Genomic DNA, 18,667 nt, shown 5'->3' on the forward strand with positions numbered 1-18,667 from the left:
CAGTAGTCTGGTTCCAGGAAATGGATAAGAATGAGCCCTATAATTGACTGCTATCATTTGATGTGCCTAAGAAAAGATACTAAAACTGAGTTTGAAACCACATTTTGGAGGAACTCACATATAGTAATTGAAAAAACCATTGCACATTATGTGCAAATTTCTTTTATTTTTTTAATTAAAAATTTTTTTTTACAAATGCCATAGTCGTAGGTCTAGGAAACATTTATTTGAAACATCTTACCTTTAGTAGCTTCATGAGACCTTCTAACTGGACCATTAGCTCTCTCCGGCTCTCCTGGAGAGCAGACATTCTCTGTTCCAGCTCGTCCTTGCGCTGTCTAAGAAAGAAGCAGTTGTCATCAGAAACAGCATTCAATTCACTGAGCTAATCACATTTGCCAGTCTTGTGGACCGCTAGAAAAAGGGCATCTCTGGGTCTTTGACATAGGTTACCAGGCAGGGAAATGTCAAATGAATGAACAATTATAGCTTGGGTGTATGTTTATTTGTTAAAAGTCATACTAAAACAAAATTAAACTCTTATTGGATATTTACCCCCATCTACCCTGAATTAACTATTTAATGAAATCTTTTCTGAATGCTTATTATGTCATGGGCCCTGTGCTGTGCCATTGGGCCCCCTTGAGATAACAAACAAAAATCAAATTGCCACTGAAAAAGGCCAATCCCTCAGATCCTCCGAACCCAAGGACCCTTTTGTAAGTCTCACAGAAAACACTGATTACCTTAGTATCTGGAAATCAGATTTAGAAAAGTACATTTTTCATCTCTTCAATTCTTAGTATGCAATGTGGTGCCTTTCAGAGGAGAAATATTCATGGTATAGTTTTTATAGTCGATATAAATCTTCTGGCTTGGGTTTGGCTGCATAGAGTGAGGTCAGAAAAAAAGGAGTTCCTATACAATTGTTCTAACAATCTACAAGGTTTGTGTTTGCTTAATTTTGGTTTGTTTTGCAGAACTTCTATCAGCTGTCAGCAAGAATGAAAACAATGAAGGACACGAATATTAATGATTCACATTTCTGAAGTATAAGTATATTTTCCAAATCTATTTCAAATCTATTATTTCATGACCATTAGTGAAAAAGTAATATATACATTTTTTCCTTGCCCCAAAGGCTTCTGTCTGATTTTGAAATATTGGAAATTATATTTTAAAAAGTGTGTGGGTGCTTTAACCATGTATGTGTTAATGTATGAATAACTATGCCTAATCTCAATGGCACAGACACAATATTAGGTGGAGCTATAGCAGGGACTCTGAAATGAAAAACTGACAATATAAAAATGTCACGCTGAGTTAGGTCAATGACTCATCCAATCAAAAGATACTTTGTGGGAGGACAGGTTATGGATATAAATGAGACATTTTTAATTTGCTTTCATATAGGCCTTCTCTATAATGAATTATGAATTTAAAACTTATAAACACATCACTGTTTTTGAAAATATTTATATTTTTGGCTTTTATTGCCATTTAAAGCTTATTCCAGAGCAATCCTTCCTTTGATTTTCTTTACAATTGCCTCTTTTCTGAATCCCGAGGACAAGGAACATCATAATTTTATAGACTTTAATGGTATCTTATTTTAGTCTTTGGTCTTCCTGGTCTGTAGCGTTCTAATTTTGAAAGTCTTGCCCAATTCGAAAATATTCTTCAATGACAAACCCATTAGCTGTTTTTTCTTTGACCTTGTCTGCACATGGTGTTCCAGCTACATCCTCAGAAGGGCTTGGCAGAAGAGTAGATAATGTTTCTGATTTATTTCCAGTTCTCTTCTAGATACTGTTCTATAAATTTTGGCCTTTTGATCATAAGAGCACTTTGAGAAGAAGGTTGAAGCAAACTTCTAATATTATAGGTAAGAAATATTAAGAGAAGCATCCAAAAACTATCAGAAAAAGTTAGCTTATAGTAATCTATAATTAACCAACATTGAAAAAAACCTTACTTGTACATTTATCTTACAGTAGTACTCTTTCAAAACATGACATTTACTCTTTCATGCATTTGATTGAATTAAATTTTTAAAAAAAATTCATTTAATAATGTCTTCTCTATAAGTGTTTATACCAGTGGTTACCAAATGTGGGTAGCACATCTGTGGTGTAGCCTCCACTGTTCCAAGGAAAAATGAGAAAACAAGGACTAAGTAGTGATTTTACTTTCATAGAGCTAAAAATATTCATGTCTGAACGAATGCCTTTTATTCTGTTATCCTGTCAGATTATTTCTAACTTTGTGTATGTGTTAAAACCTACTTTCTTGGGGCTTCCCTGGTGGCGCAGTGGTTGAGAATCTGCCTGCTAACGCAGGGGACACGGGTTCGAGCCCTGGTCTGGGAAGATCCCACATGCCGCGGAGCAACTAGGCCCGTGAGCCACAACTACTGAGCCTGTGCGTCTGGAGCCTGTGCTCCGCAACAAGAGAGGCCAGGATAGTGAGAGGCCCACGCACCGCGATGAAGAGTGGCCCCCACTTGCCACAACTAGAGAAAGCCTTAGCACAGAAACGAAGACCCAACATAGCAATCAATCAATCAATAAATCTTTAAAAAACAAAACAAAACAAAAAAAACCTACTTTCTTTAGGACAGTGTTGGGACAATAGGCAAAATTTTAATATGAACTGTATATTAGATAATAATAAATAACAATATTAACTTTCCTGACTTTGATGATGATACCATGGTTCTACAAGAGAATGTCTTCTTTTTTCTTAGAAAATATATACATAAGTATTTAGGGGTAAAGTGTTATAATGTCTGCAATTTACTCTCAAATGGCTCATCAAAAATGTGTATGTAATTTACATATATAAACATATATAGGGAGATGCAGAAGGGTGTGGCAAAATGTTTGCAATCTCTAGGTGAAGCGTAGAAGGAAATTCATTGTGATATTCTTATAACACTTTTGTAGGCTTAAAATTTTTTTCAGAATAAAAAGTTGAAAAATATACTGTCATTCATGAAACTTGCAATAACAGATGATGGTAGTTTAAAAATGTCATTATATGGTAAAACAAAAAGTACGCAACTTCATGTTGTTTCCCCAAAATAATAAAAAAAATTAAGGTGGTCTAATGAAATTCAAGTCTGGAAACCACAGACTTACGTCAGAGATTATGATTCCATTTTTAATTGGTAAAACAAAAAAAAAGTCTCTTTATATTAATAAGTTTTCTCGAAGAATAATTTTATATACTTTGAAAAGAATGCCATGTGTATAATATGATGCTTATTTTTTAGGCAAGGGATAGATATGAAAATTGATACTTGTTTTTCTTAAGATTTGTAGTGTCAAGTTGCTTCTGCAGTTTTCATTGATGTTTTCTTCATTATAGAACATGGTATTGTCTTTGCAAACATAGTTCTTTAGCTGTCTTTTAACGGTTCTGCAGTGGGAAGGCTCACTAGATCACCTTGCAAAATTTCCCTCAGATACTCCATCCAATATGGGAAGGAAAGACCTGGGGAACCACATGGAATGTTCCAGCCCTTTCTCTGCTTCATCTGTGCCTCTTGATTGCCTGTATTCTTGAAATTATGAGTAAAGCTCAATACTAGGGTAAGATCATGTGAATCTGACTTGACAATCTCATCCACTGTGTTAACTTGATACGTAACTCATCCTCTAATGGCTTCCTGTTGTAGGATTGATAGCAATATCCTCAAGATGAATGAACTAAATGAACAATAAAATGGAGGATGATAAATCTGATAGCAGTGTAGATGGACCAGAGGCTGGGAATCAGGTAAGTGTTTATTATAATAGTACAGGCAGGAGACAATTAAGACCCAAGGAAAAGACACAGAATATACCTGTGATGCTCATTGTGCAGGATCTTGGGCAAGTTATTTAACTGCTGTGAATCTCAGTTTCTTTATCTATAAAAAGACTATAATAGTAATGTCCAGCTCCCAGGATTTTTTTTACAGCTACTGTATGGAACAGTGTATGTAGAGCTTAGTGCATAGAAAATGTCAGATTAGCACACAGAAATGCCTATCCTATAATCCTATTCAGTTGTCAGATCTGGGTTGCAAACCTGGCTTTCCACTTTCTTGTGGCTAAAGTAAAAAGGGAAATATGATCATTTAGAAAGGTCATGGTGCCCTTAAGATAAAAATAAACTATGTGTTCATGAAAAGCAAAGCTCTGATCTTGCTGCCCCCATTCCCCTACTAAAGAAATTTCTCCTGTTGGCTTCTCAATAAGAGGCCCAGAAAGGATGTAACAGGTGGAGAAGACCTCTGTCAAAGCTACAATAAGGAGTTCCTTTGGCGGCTTCACATGGTCACCCCTCAATGGGAACTCAAGGCCAAAGTAATTGGCAAGAGGTCATTGTTTTGGAACTCTTTGAAAGTCAGAAATGACTAAAAGAGAAAACACCCAGAGCAGGTTTTCTTAATCTGGGATGTCAGGGTATCTTTGAAATCCCCAAATTGTTAAAGTGCTTAGCACAGTATAAATGGTTCATAAGCATCTAAAGAAATATACTTCAAGGGAGGGTACTTCTTCTTCCAGGCAGAAGAAATGTGGAGAATATGGAGGCAGGCAAGTGAATCAGCTAGGATTTAGGTGTCTCAAGCCTCAAGCCTTATGTGTGGGCCACCAGCTGACAGTGTGGGCCGGAAGTCTAGAAGTTCCTCACAGAGCCAGACTCCTTAGTGTAGCTTTGAGCTGGGCTGGGGTCATGGGAATGCCCACGAGTCAGGGCCAGAGGATGGTTAGAATTATTGGTCTGTTCCAAGATAGCAACATCAAGGAGGGAAGAAATATCAGTTGGAAAAGTCATCATCAGTGAACCAGGCACATAAAGATGCCTTCCCATATGGTATCATCCTAACGGAACCAAATACTTTGGAAAGCAAATGCTAACTGGGGGGAACCAGTGAAAATGCTTATGAAAATTCCTAGTCACCACCCTTCCACTAGAGAATGGGACGGCCAGTGAAGAGGTATAAAGAACATTCCAGGCAGAGACAGGGTGCCCTGAGGTGTAGATGAATGACTATTCTATTTTTAAGTTGGTTTATTCAGTTATATTCCTGTGTACACTAGACTTAACTTTCTTAACTTGTGAGTCTGGAGGGCCTACATGATCCTATTTGGCAAAAGATGCTTTCAAGCAGTGATTTTACTTTCATATGCCTTTGAGGAGGAGGATGTAAAACATCACTTTTTCCTTCTTTTCATTTTCATCCCTTCTGGGTGATGGTAGTAGAATGTGCAAGAATTTCGAATACAACTCTGTGAAAGTAGGACCAGAAATCCCCTACGTTGAAAAGGAAGAATTTCTGTTTCTTCCATTAAATTATTTTGTTCTTCCAAAGTATGATGTCATCTCTTCACATCAAGCAGCCTCCACAAGCTGCAAGTTCTATAGGTCTCCTTTCCAGGCCTTTGGTGGGTCTGCCCCTCTAGCCAGGTGCACAAACCTGGGGAGACTGGATCCCAGCTGAGAGGCAGGGCCTGCTCCCTGGCCAGATGTGCTGAGTGCTCAGATGTTAATATGGCCAAAGAGCAGGGTTAGAGTGGAACTCCCAGAAACATCCATGACTACAATCAATAGGGACTTGGTAAAATCCAAATATAGCCATACAGAATCTGCTTAATTTAGTCTCTTTGTATGGAGGAAGTAAGTGGCACTCTAACTCTGGCAAGGGTTTCTGAGAAGAGGCATCTGTACTTATTATAAAAATTATGCCTCAGAGTTAGATTTACCTGAAATATACTTGGCATCCAAACTGAAAGATGGAAAGAATGTTATACTTGCTAACTACAAGTGCCTTGTAGTGAAATATCCATATGACATTTCCATGAGGGAATGTCTTTGAGTTTATGTTTGTGTTGTTTATTACACAGACAGGTTTGGGTAAGTGCCATATTCAAGGTATGGTGGTGAAGTCTGATTGGAGCCCATGGTGTGACTCTCCTTTTGCACGTGGTCACAATTCTCATCCACGTCCTACTACTCTCTACCGCTCTGACCCTGAGAAGTGCCCTGAAATTCAGGGCTTGAACCAAATGACCTTCTTAGGTCCTTCCCAACTCAAATATTTCATGATGACAGACTAGGTAACACCAGGCCTTTAAATTCATTTGTAGAACAAGAAGGTATGAAAATCTGTATGCAAAGCTATTAGGGACCAAGATTTAGAGACAATTTATGGGTCACAAGTAAATTTTTAAATTTAAAAAACTGTGATGATTCTTTAGTTGTTTACATGTTTGTTTTGTTGATCACTTTTATCATAAACCTATTGTTGATGGTACAAAGAACTAAAAAGAGTTGAGTTCAAATTTTTTCCAGTAAGACAGATATAGAGAACAAACAAGTGGTTACCAATGGGGAAAGGGAAGGGGGGAGTGGCAACATAGGGGCAGGACATTAACAGGTACAAACTATTATGTATAAAATAAGCTATAAGGATATAGTGTACAACACAGAATACAGCCAATATTTTATAAAAACTATAAATGAGGTATAACTTTTAAAAATTGGGCATCACTATATTGTACACCTGTAACTTATATAATATTGTACATCAACTATACTTTAATAAAAAAAAGAGTGCACTATAAAAAATTCTGTTTTCCAGTGAAACATTTTGTTTCGGATCTAAAGAACACTGTTTCCTTTTCTCTGTGTCAAAGAAAAAAAATAAATAAATAAACAGCCTCTTTCCCAAACCTCCAAATTCCAGCAATTAGATGCGTGCTATTAAAAAAAAAGCAAACAGACGTTAGCAGCTATGGTGGCTGAGGACCGTTTTCTGGTGGACACTGTTAGACTGTATTGATGATCTCAGACACCTGTATTTCCTGAGACGCCTTGGGCTCCTTTTCTTACCTGAGGAGGCGGAGCTCTGCCAGCAGAGTGGGGTTTTGCTGCGCCTTCTCTGGAGTGGGCTGAGAAGCTTGTTCATGCTCTAGCCGCAGCCTCTGGATCTCCTGTAAGATTTCTCTTGGGAGAGAGGAGGAAGGTAAGAAACCCAGGTCAGTTAACTTCCAGGATGTCCAGGATCTAACATCTGAGTAGATCAGGGCCACCAGAGCAAAGAAAGAAGGGGTCATCCTATGTGTTGGAGCAGAACCAACCCTCATTAACCGACTGTGTTTACGAGGTGTTGGCTGTAGCTAGTTGGGTTAGGGAACCATTGACCGAAACCGCCCGCCTTGGCCAGGTAAGATGATAACTGATAACTGCTTGCCTGAGTTGTCTCACAACAGGAGGTTCCGATAAGGAACATGGTGCTGCCACCAAAAACTAACCAGGAGAATTCGGGAGGGGCCAAGACAGGGAAGAGACGACCAACCTCCCAGAATCCTTCATGCTGGAATCCATCTTGGATGAGAGATGCACGGCCACCAGGAAGGACCCTGAGTCAGACCAAATATGGGCCAAGCAAGATGATTGGCCAGAGACAACCGGAAACTAACGCCATTACCATAAAACCTGAGACTGCGAGCCACGTGGCAGAGCAGTTCTCCTGGGTTCCCTTACCCTGCTGTTCTCCCCCCAGGCGCCCGTTCGTTCCCAATAAACTCTTTGCTTTGTCAATATGTGTCTCCTTGGACAATTCATTTCTGAGTGTTAGACAAGAGCCCACTCTCCGGCCCTGGAACATTGTTGCCCCTTCCTGCAACAGCTGCGTGCTCTGGGTGAGGGGATACTGCCTTCATCTCCAGTACATCCAAACTAGGAAGACTCTGCAATATGTCATTGGAGCCTTCAAGCTGAGTGTTCTCCCCAGGACCTAATACTCTCTCTAGTCAGTAATATAATGCTGTGGTAATGTGTTCAACTTTGCAAAGCGCACTGCTTAAGAGACAAAAATGAATCTTCCTCTTATTTATGATCTCAGTCTGACACCACAAAGTACCTGCAGCTACCAAGTAAGAGATGCTTGGAAAAAATAAGGATAAATGGTGCTCATTTTGCAAAACTAAATAACCCCATTCTCTCACCAGGAATGAAATTCTTCTCACTGAATTTATCTGAGAAGCCCCCAGGTAGGCAAAATTCTTTCTCTTTTCCTTAATATTTTCAGCCTTAGCAATGTATCTGAATAAGGGTAGCCTTATGAAGGAAAGTGCTTTTAAAAGGATTCACTGTAATTGACTCTGTGACATAAGAGTGCTATTGGTGTGACCTCTGTCAGGGGTGAGACATGTCAGTCTATTATTGATGTTGGGGCCTGGTCTGCCCTGCATTGAGGTGAACATTAGGCCAGCCATAAGGGATGGGTGACCGATGTAAGACAAATTATCCCTAAGTGAGTTGGAAGCTATTAAGCAAGGTTAGAAGTCACAGGTTCTTGGGGGAGGGGTCAGTCTCCCGTCCAAGAAAATGCAGAAGAGCCCATAAGACAGAACGAAGCACCAAGAATGGAAGGTGAACTTGGTGAGCAAGGGGGATGGGTGGCTTTCCATCTGAGAGGCTGATTTACAACCTCCTGCTTCACAAACATGCCAGAATCAAGAAGCTAATTTCCAGTGAGTCACTACACCTCTCATAGGTATGGTGAGGAGCTTGGACCATAATTCAGTGGTTTTCAACTTTATTTTTTGTCCCCCTTGGTGTTCTATAGTGGAAAATTTTCTTTAAAAGAAATCTTCCATGGAAACCCAACATGTCACACAGTTAAGAAGGAACTTCTCTGGTTAAAGAAAGGGGGGTGCCCTGTGCTACTAGCTCTTCTTCCTCTTCACACACCCCTACAGGGCCCCTGAACTCCCAGAGAGCTCAGCCTGAAAATCAGTGAACTGAGATTTCCAAGATCTTGAGGGCTAACATCCTGACATTCTGTGACTCCCACTAGTTTTCCTTGTTGGTTCTCAGGACAGAACCATGACACAGCCATTTAGCCCAAGGAAGAAAAAGAGAGAAGCAGCTCTGATCAGATGAGAATAAAGGTAAGATAGGTAAGGAGCATGAAGTGCTTAGACTACACCCAGGGACTCTGCTGTCTTCTTTAGTCTTATTTAATCCTCATAACAGTTCTATTGTATATAGACTAGTAGAGTACCAATAGTTCTATTGGTACTGCTATTATCTGTTTTATGAATGAGGAAATCAAGCACATACCAGTTAAAAGTCTTGCCCAATTTCAATAAGTAGGTGGTAGCAGTCATTTGAACTCAGGTGGGTTTGCCCCAAAGCCCATATATGTTCGACTCCCTCAGTCTTTGGTACTTGCTTGGACAGGTCTAGCCTAGGCAGGCTGTGACTTCCACAGTGTAATCTGAAGAGTCCAGCTACTCCTAATACTAACTGGCTCCTCTAAGGATGCTCTAAGAAAGCATTATCTTCTAAAGATCATTTCTGAAATGTCTAAATGACTACCTAGGGTAGTCATGGGGTAAAGTGAGGAATTCTATCCTTCCTTGAAGCCCAGAGATCTGATTACTGGGTTAATTGTCACTTTGGAGACCACGGGATCCCTGGGTGAATTTCTGTGGTGCAGGAACTGTGACCTGGATAAGCTTCTGGGATGTGGTTCTGGGGTCTTTGGAAGGCATGAGGCCATTGGCTTAGAGAGATGAGTTCAGGATGGTCTAGATGCTCTTCAGGCACGGGGTGGGGAAAGAACTCAGGGAAAGGATGAAGCTCTCTTTCTGCCGTCTCTTCTCATTTCCATTCCTTTATTCCCTCTCGTCCTAAAAACATGTATTCAGAGATTGCAATCCCAAAATGCCCTAGAAACAAGCAGTAAGAGTGGTAGCATGGTACAGCCAGCACATTCATGGGGTTTCTTGCTGATTCTGGAATCCCACATGGAGGTAGATATCCCTGGGGTATTTCCTTAAAGGAAGTCCCGATTTCCCCTCAAGTGTGCTATCCCCATGCTGAGTGGAAGCAGAGAATCGGAAGGGAAAATAAAGTGCTTTGGAGAGGTGGGAGAGTAGATTAAAATTGCAACCAAGATATTTGTGGGCTTGTAAATTTTCCCTTTAGTCATTTTTTCTTTCTAAGAATATGAAAATGTGCCAAGTGAGTTTGTATCTTCCTTTTAATTTTTTTTTTCTATAGAATTTTAAAGAATAGCATGACCATTTATCCCAAAATTTTCAGGTCAAACTCTACAGGCATGCAACAATGATCACAACCCCCTCCTTTACCAGTCTGATCTCAGAAGGGACATCAGTGTTTAAAGATGAGATTAAGTATTAAGACAGCTTGGTGTTGTTCTAAGAAATACAGAATGTACAAGTTGTTCTTATATGAGGCTTACTCAGCATTGAGTTTGAGATCTGACTCAGATATTTATTACTTTCTCACTCAGTATATACTGACTGAGTTTCTACAATGTTACAATGTACCAGGCGTGGTTCTGGAACTCAGGGGCCATTTGTCACGGCCACTGTTCTCAAAGAACTTCCATATCAGTCAGGGAAGACAGACAATAAAAAGGAAACAAACACTTAAATGCGACTTTTTTTCAGAGAGAAATGTCATACACACACACACACACACACACACACACACACACACACACACACATAGATGTAACAGAGAGTGGTTCCTGGAATAGGAGGTAGTGGGAGAAATTAGAGAGGTGATCTTTTAGGAGGTGGCATTTGAGCTGAGATCTGAGTGATGCGAAGGAGTCATCTCTGCAGAGACCCCGAGGAAGAGCTTTCTAAGCTGCGAGAACAACCGATACTTTAAAGGCTGTAAAGAAAGAAAGAAGCAGGAGTGTAATGACCCTGGCAGGCTGTGGCTGGCAAGAGAGGGTGGAATCAGGTCAGGTAGGACCTGCAGACTGTGGTAAGAGTGGTGGGTTTTATTCAAAGTGGGTGGAAAATCACCAGCGGGTTCTGAACGAGAAAGAACATGATACGAAATGACAGGCTGGATTGAGTGGTAATGGAGGACATGAAGTGCACGGGTTTTGGGAACTGCCACGGGGCCAGACTGTGAATCAATCTGTGTTGAATAAAGAGACAACCTACTGATGGGTTGGGCGTGGAAATGTTTGGCTTGAACAACTGGGTTGTCACTCCAGATGCCTCTTTAGCTGGGAATCCTCACAGGACCCCTCCCTGGCGAGCCTTCTGCTTGTCTCTGGGGGGCTGAGATACTTTCCTCCTAGCACCCAGGAGCGCCCTTCTGCCTTAGACAGCTCCTTAACAAAAATAAGTGTGTCAGAAAAAAGGAAATGAGACTGTCTAGGGAGACTACGTTAATTGCATCGACATCTCAGAAATTATATATATATATATATATAATTATTTTTTCCCTCGTGAAGTTTCTGATGATCTAAAATTTAAAGATTAGCTTTTCAGAAGCCAGCATCATTGACTCTAGATGTCTTCCCTTATATTTATATGCCTACAGGGTGAAAAACCTGGATATTTAAAAGCATGACTACAGGTTATTAATGAATGCGTACTTTGATCGAAAAAACCAGTGTGTCCCAAAAGGCTTACCTGTTCTTGTTTTCTAGTTCTGCGATCAGCTGCCTTTGTTGCTTATTTGCATCAATGGTGAAGGAGATGTCAGGGGCACTCCTCTGCTGTGCTGGCTGCTGGAAAATATGTGGTTTATACTATTTAGTACTGGGAAGGGGAACCGACCTGTGTTTGAAAAGACAGGAGTCGTGAGATATGCACAAGAAAGAAAAAACTATTTCTATCAAAACAAAAAAAGCAAACATGTAAAATTAAATGGCCATTCCTCTCCTAAGGACCAGCTTTTTTGGGGATCTGGAGCACATCTATGCAGTGGAAAGCAGAATAGAATCCTTTGGCAGGCAAATATACAAAACATGGGAAAAATTGGTTTTTAGCTTTCTGACCTGAAGTCTTTGGGGAACTAATTCATTCTTGCCATGCTGTTCCCATCGCAACTATTCTTTCAGTAAAGGTGGGGTTAAAAAAATATATCACTGCTGACGTATCTCTTTCTCTAGAGTTACTGTTCAACCACTGTAATATACAATTAAAAATTGTATAGTTTTAAAGCCATAGTTAAAATGACTTTATTTTCTTCTTTTGGTCAACATACTTTTAGCATTTCTTTATTCATATATGTAATTTTACACTGATGGATTGCAACCAGCTTTAACAACTGGTGTATACGCAGTCATAAATTTATCCGTTCTTTTGTTTTTTTTAATAAAGTTATTTATTTATTTATTTATTTTTGGCTGCATTGGGTCATCGTTGCTGCGCTCGGGCTTTCTCTAGTTGAGGCAAGTGGGCTACTCTTTGTTGCAGTGCGTGGGCTTCTCATTGTGGTGGCTTCTATTGTTGCGGAGCATGGGCTCTAGGCACGCGGGCTTCAGTAGTTGTGGCATGTGGGCTCAGTAGTTGTGGCTTGCGGGCTTTAGAGCACAGGCTCAGTAGTTGTGGTGCATGGGCTTAGTTGCTCGGCAGCATGTGGGATCTTCCCAGATCAGGGCTTGAACCCGTGTCCCCTGCATTGGCAGGCGGATTCTTAACCACTGCGCCACCAGGGAAGTCCCTCTCCATTCTTACATAATCACATATATATAAGAATATGATTATATAAGAATATATATGTATATATACCTCATATACCATATTTATATATATGTATTTATGTGTATTTAGTCAAGGGCTTATTTGATATTGTTTTATAAAAGCAGAGTCAGATTATGTAGACTTCCCTGTGCCTTGCTTTCTTTGCTCTACCATACATCATAGAAATTCCTCAACGTCAGTTTTTATTGTTTTTAAAACAAATTAAAAAAAATTACAACTAATCTTTCTACCAAAGAATGCCAAGCTTTAAAAAATAACACCCATTGCCTAAGCCCAAAGACATGGTGAAACTCAGCCTGATTTTTCATTTCTAGAAAACTAACCATAGGGAAAGGTTTAAACTTGGTAAAGGTTTGGCTTTCATAAAGCTTTTCTATCATTTTTAATTAGCATTTCTTTTAACAAAGAAACGATTTGTGTTGCTAATGAAGAAGTGTGAGGTCCTATATTTTATATCCTAAATGGTCTTCTATAGCTAAGTCTGGCATATGGGAACTTTGACATGTGATGCAGAGTTTTCTTTTGATTTTATGACATAATTTTCTCTTTCTTGCTATATTGAGAAAAGTAGAAACAACTTTTGATATATATTTCTTGATATATTGATAAGAGTAGAAACTTATCTGAGCCAGTTGTGGATTTGAATCATTGCTTGTTCTTTATATTAATTGATTAGGAATTATCCAGAGAAATTGGGTATTGGTCTGGTTCAGCACTATTGTAACAGGAATACCTCGAGCTCTGATTCATGCTAGACCAGAATGATAGCTGGAAAGTGAAAATGGAAGCAGTGGAAGGCCAGATCGTTTTTAGGTCTTGCAGACGGCACAGTAGCAACTACTCAGCTCTGCTGTTGTGGCATCAGCTATTAGGGTAACAATCAACGTGACATCCTCTCATTCAGAGTACTTACAGACGAAGTGGACTCTGCTGCCAGTCTTGCCGCGTATCTGGCGATCAGCCGGTGCTCTTCATCAAGCCGGGTGGAGCTCTCAAGCATACTATTGAGAACAGAGCAAGAGTCAGTCAGGCAACCGAGAAAGATGGAAATATTCATACTACCACCTGGAGTGGGTTGGCTATTTCAATTTTCAGCGCAAAAAATTTGAGAGCTATACAAAATCCTGTTAGGTTAATGACATCAGACTTGGATTCATGATACGATCTAATATGTGGCCAGGAAGGTCCTTAATAAATCCTGTCTTACAAAGAAAGCTCCAAAGAGGAGTGACTTTTCTGATCAACATTTCTGATGAAAGAATACTTTCTCTTTAATTGAGTTGTATTGCCTTTAACAATTTAATTTCCTTATGACAAAGTAATACATGTCTGAAACCAACATGTTAGACAATATGAAAGCAAGAAGGAAGAAGAAACCAATTGTGGTCAGCCTCCAGTCATCCCCCACTCCTGGTATTCACACTCAAGTGTGTAATCCTCTTCATTTATTGTAATATGGCTGGACTTACAGACTTAATTCTAATGAATAGAATGTGGCAGAAGTAATGGAAGGTAACTTCCAAGATTAGGTTATAAAAAGACCCTGGCTTCTGTCTTGGGCATGTTTTCTCTCTCTCGAGCCCTTCTGGATTGCTTGCCCTGTGGGAAGCTGGATGCCATGTCACAGGTGGCTCTGTGGAAAGGCCCACATGAGGAGGAACTGAAGCCGGCCAGTAACCATGTGACTGGATCCCCTTCGGTAGAGCCTTTAGATGAGATCACAGCTCACCCACAGCTTGATTACAACCTCGAGAAAATCCTGAGCCAAACATGGATTCCTCACCCACTGTGTTTGTTGTTTTAAGCTGCTGAGCTTTTGGGTAATTTGTTATGCAGCAATACATAATGAATATAATTCTCATCTACAATACTACTACCCAGGTAACTTGACATTTTATATTTACTTATGGTAGTGGCTTCTAATGACATGAATGGGAATCATTTAGTATCTCCTATAAATTGATAAAAATTCTTCCTATTAGAATAAGAATAGTCTGATCCCTTAAAAAAACTCATGCAAATAGAAGCATTTTCAACTCTCCTAGAGAGTTGATATTTCAGAAAGCCCTTCACATAAGACTAAGTTTTGGGTGCCACTAAAAAAAAAATTCTGTGAAACATACCAGTAACACTAATCCTGTTAATAGACTAGTTGGTCATAGTTTAGTTTATCAGTTATTATGGTGAGTATCAGGCCAGGATCAAGATTAGAAACCAGTTCCTCTCAATCCCCAAATATACTTATATTCTCCTCCACTGGCTTATATTTAAGCCTGTTCCTTAAAGAAAAAAATTAATACTCATGGTTATACATTAAAAATGACACAATTCTATGCCAGTGTTAAGGTTGTAAAAATTATCCACCGAAAAGACCTGGATCCATATAAAGTAATATACATTTATATTATTTATTTGTACACTTACATAAACAGTAAACATGCAACATAGTCTTTCAACCTTTGTTCTAAAGTGAGAAGATGAATGAAAATCATTATGCGCTTTCAGCATATTAGCTATGTCACTTCCAAGTAGCTCTTCTCTGCTTGGTGGAATCCGTTACTGTAACATTTTTTTCTGGTCATTTGGAAGATATTCCTGTTTCCCTTATCTATGCGCTAGTCTATATTCCTCACATATGTAAACTATACCTGTTCTTATCCTGAATTCTTCCACTAGATTTAGCCCTTTTCTCTAAGTTACCGTATCCTACCTAGAATATTCCTGAATTTCTCCATTTACCAAGTCACTTCTTCATCCTCAGAAAAAGAGTCTTCACTTTCCTGCTGCCCAAATGAGACAATGCATGTAAAAAACATCAAGCTGGTATGATGCCTAGAACACATTAAATGCTCAAAAATATTAGGTAATACAATTTTATTATTATTTTGCCTCTTAAGTAACCTGTTCGGATTCATTAATGATTCTTGGCTCCTTCAAAATGTCATCTACCATCCAACAGCTATCTAGAGCAGGCCTTCTCAAACTTTAGTGTGTATACATATCACGTAGGGATCTTGTGAAAATGCAGTCTCTGATTCTGGAGTGGGGGGTGGTGGGGTAGGATGGGACCCCAGAATCTGCATTTCCAATAAACTCTCAAGATACGTAGGTATTGCTGGTCCAAGGACAACACTCTGAGTAGCAAGGATCTAGAAGATCTTGAAAATAAAATGGAAAGGTTAAACACATGAAATGAACCCCAAATGTAAGCCATAAAAGACATCATCTTTCATATCCATATAGCATTGTGATATTTTCACACAAATTCCCTTAAGACAGATATTCTAGGATTCAGGGCTCACGTATGTGTAGTGTTAATCCCAGTGGATTGAGATTTCAACCAGCATAAAAGTTTAAAGTTGGAATAAGAAACTACTTTTACTAGCAAAAGGCCGAATTAGTTCTGGACAACGGATGCTTTAAAAACAGATGTTTAAAGCAGATGTGTTGGGACTTCCCTGGTGGCGCAATGGTTAAGAATCCGCTTGCCGATGCAGCGGACACGGGTTTGAGCCTTGGTCCGGGAAGATCCCACATGCCGCAGAACAACTAAGCCTGTGTGCCACAACTACTGAGCCTGCGCGCCTAGAGCCCGTGCTCCGCAACGAGAAGCCACTGCAATGAGAAACCCGCGTACCGCAACGAAGAGTAGCCCCCGCTCACCACAACTAGAGAGAGCCCGAGCGCAGCAATGAAGACCCAACACAGCCAAAAATAAATAAATAAATAAATACATAAATAAAAAGAAAAGCAGATGTGTTATAAAACACGTCTGACCTCTGCAGTGGTTAAAAATAATAACTGAGGGGCTTTTCTGGTGGTGCAGTGGTTGAGAATCTGCCTGCTAATGCAGAGGACACGGGTTCGAGCCCTGGTCTGGGAAGATCCCACATCCCGCGGAGCAACTAGGCCTGTGAACCACAACTACTGAGCCTGCGCGTCTGGAGCCTGTGTTCCGCAACAAGAGAGGCCGCTATAGTGAGAGGCCCGCGCACCGCGATGAAGAGTGGCTCCCGCTTGCCACAACTAGAGAAAGCCCTCGCACAGAAACGAAGACCCAACACAGCCAAAAAAACAAAAAAAAAACCAAAAAACAAAAATCTGAATTTCTTGTTACAGCTTCAATGAGAAAGTGAAAGTTTACGCTGCCCTTACTTTAAACATAAAACCACCCCAAAAGAAATAATTCAATTTGATTTTAACACATTGGTCATTTTCTGGCTGGTGTATTAGAGACCATAGGCCTAACTCAACACAGTTTGTGTAGACAACAAGGCCCAAAGCTCCAAGCCCAGGACGATGATCTATTTGAATGCCTGAAAGTGACTTTGTCAAAAACATTTGTGAGTGTTTTGATAAATAAATAATAAAAAAAAAAACCTTGATAAAAAACCTCATGATAAAAGTGCCTTTTATCATGAATGACCAGCAAGTATAAATAATATGAAGGTTATATTAAAAAAAAGCCTCCTGGAAATGAAAGAAGGGAAGTTATGGGGTTTCATCTAGTAAGCTATAACTCATACTCCCCTGCCTCTCCTTCCTCCAGCACCGAGTGAATGAGGGGTGATGTATTGCCCCTTTGTGCACACAAACGATTTATAAGTCCACATGTGCCATTTCAGTACGTTCGCATTATACAAGGGTGAATGAGGCGTTCCCCTAATAAATTCCATTATTTCAAGACTTCAATTACAAATAGTCGAAAATGAATGGCCAATAATTCCCTAAATCATTAAAGAAATACCAATTCCAACATTGTCTCCATCCCTGCCTATTCATTCCCAGACTTTATAATCAGTAATCTTGTTACAAGACCGTGATGAATTAAAAAGGGGCTGCTGTGTAGACTGCATTTCAGAATGGGGAAATCTATTACATTGAAAGCTCTCCACTTTCTGCCTTAAATACATGGCCAGCGTCTGTTGCTAGTGATTTCAAAATGGCATCTAGGAAACTCAAGTGGCCCCAGCTGAGCTAGGGCTTCCTAAATTGTGATTTAGCAGGGATTTCTGGGAACTCAAGGTTTGTTCACATCTCTCTGGTTTTTCTGCAGACTTGTTTCCCTGGCAGTCCAGGGGTTAGGACTCCGTGCTCTTACTGCCGAGGGCCCGGGTTCAATCCCTCGTTGGGGAACTAAAATCCTACAAGCTGTGCGGCCAAAAAAAAAAAGAAAAAAAGAAAAAAAAATCAGAATAAATGTAAAAAAAATGTATTTGTCTACACTTGAGTCATGAAGAGATTCACCTATGTTTAAATAAAAGAAAACAAACAAACACACAAATAATAATGTGATCTAAAGGGCACCAGAAATACTTCTTCATTTTTCCTTAATATTTTTTCCATTTGTCTGAATGGTGACAGGAACTTTAGAGATTACTTTTTAAGGTCATTAAGTGTCACTACTCTTTTATTAAAATGCAAATAGCTATTAGGAGGATTACTGCCTGAGAAGGCATTATTAGTTATTACTTAAGTGGAGGATGACTTTCTCAGGGTATTTCCTGTCTTTCACAGTTGGTTGAGAGCAAAATGCCATAGGAATCTTCATGGATAATAATAATAATAAAACAACTTACCGTAACAATGGCTTCTCTATAGAGGTGCCTTCAAACTCCTTTATCAAGACCCTGACTTTGATAACCCACTATGTTACAATCGTCCACCAAGGCCATGCCTTCTACCTCTACAAATTCACAAATTCCTCCATTTCCTTCCATTCCAGCTGTCACCAATGTGACCCAGGCCACCGTCATCTCATCCTGAATGACTGTAAAGTCCTCTCAAAGGTCACTCTGATTTGAGAGTTATTCTTTCCTCCAATTCATTTCCTGTCCTCAAGTCATCGATCTTTTAAAAGTGAAGTTGGCTGTAACATTCTTATGCATAAAATTCTTAATAGGTTCTCATTTTTCAAATTCCTAAATAAGACTTATAAGGTCCTGCATAGTCTAGCTTCATCCTTTACCCCCATGGCCTTAACACACTTAAGTTCCTCACATGAACCATATTCTCTCTGTCCTGAATGGTCTCTCTGTCTCCTCCACCCACTTCTGCTTGGCTAATTCCTCTTCATTCTGGTATTGCCTTTGGCTTCCATTTCCTGCCCTCATGTCCGACCTCCA

General features: G+C 39.7%; 1 protein-coding gene across 8 annotated transcripts in view; it reads right to left on the reverse strand.

Moving 5' to 3' along the window:
• The window catches only part of DTNA (dystrobrevin alpha), a 386,149-nt gene that overhangs the window by 24,801 nt on the left and 342,681 nt on the right, over positions 1-18,667 (reverse strand). For 5 of the 8 annotated variants that reach the window (XM_061170129.1, XM_061170130.1, XM_061170132.1 and 2 more), the window contains 4 exons: positions 13,456-13,543; positions 11,466-11,563; positions 6,883-6,996; positions 242-338 (listed from right to left, as the gene is read on the reverse strand). In XM_061170129.1, the coding sequence (XP_061026112.1) occupies positions 242-338; positions 6,883-6,996; positions 11,466-11,563; positions 13,456-13,543 (397 nt within the window). The remainder of the gene's footprint in view (positions 1-241; positions 339-6,882; positions 6,997-11,465; positions 11,564-13,455; positions 13,544-18,667) is intronic. The other 3 variants (XM_061170131.1, XM_061170134.1, XM_061170136.1) reach the window with 1 other exon arrangement.

Source organism: Eubalaena glacialis, chromosome 15 (assembly GCF_028564815.1).
Source record: "Eubalaena glacialis isolate mEubGla1 chromosome 15, mEubGla1.1.hap2.+ XY, whole genome shotgun sequence".
NCBI lineage: Eukaryota > Metazoa > Chordata > Mammalia > Artiodactyla > Balaenidae > Eubalaena > Eubalaena glacialis.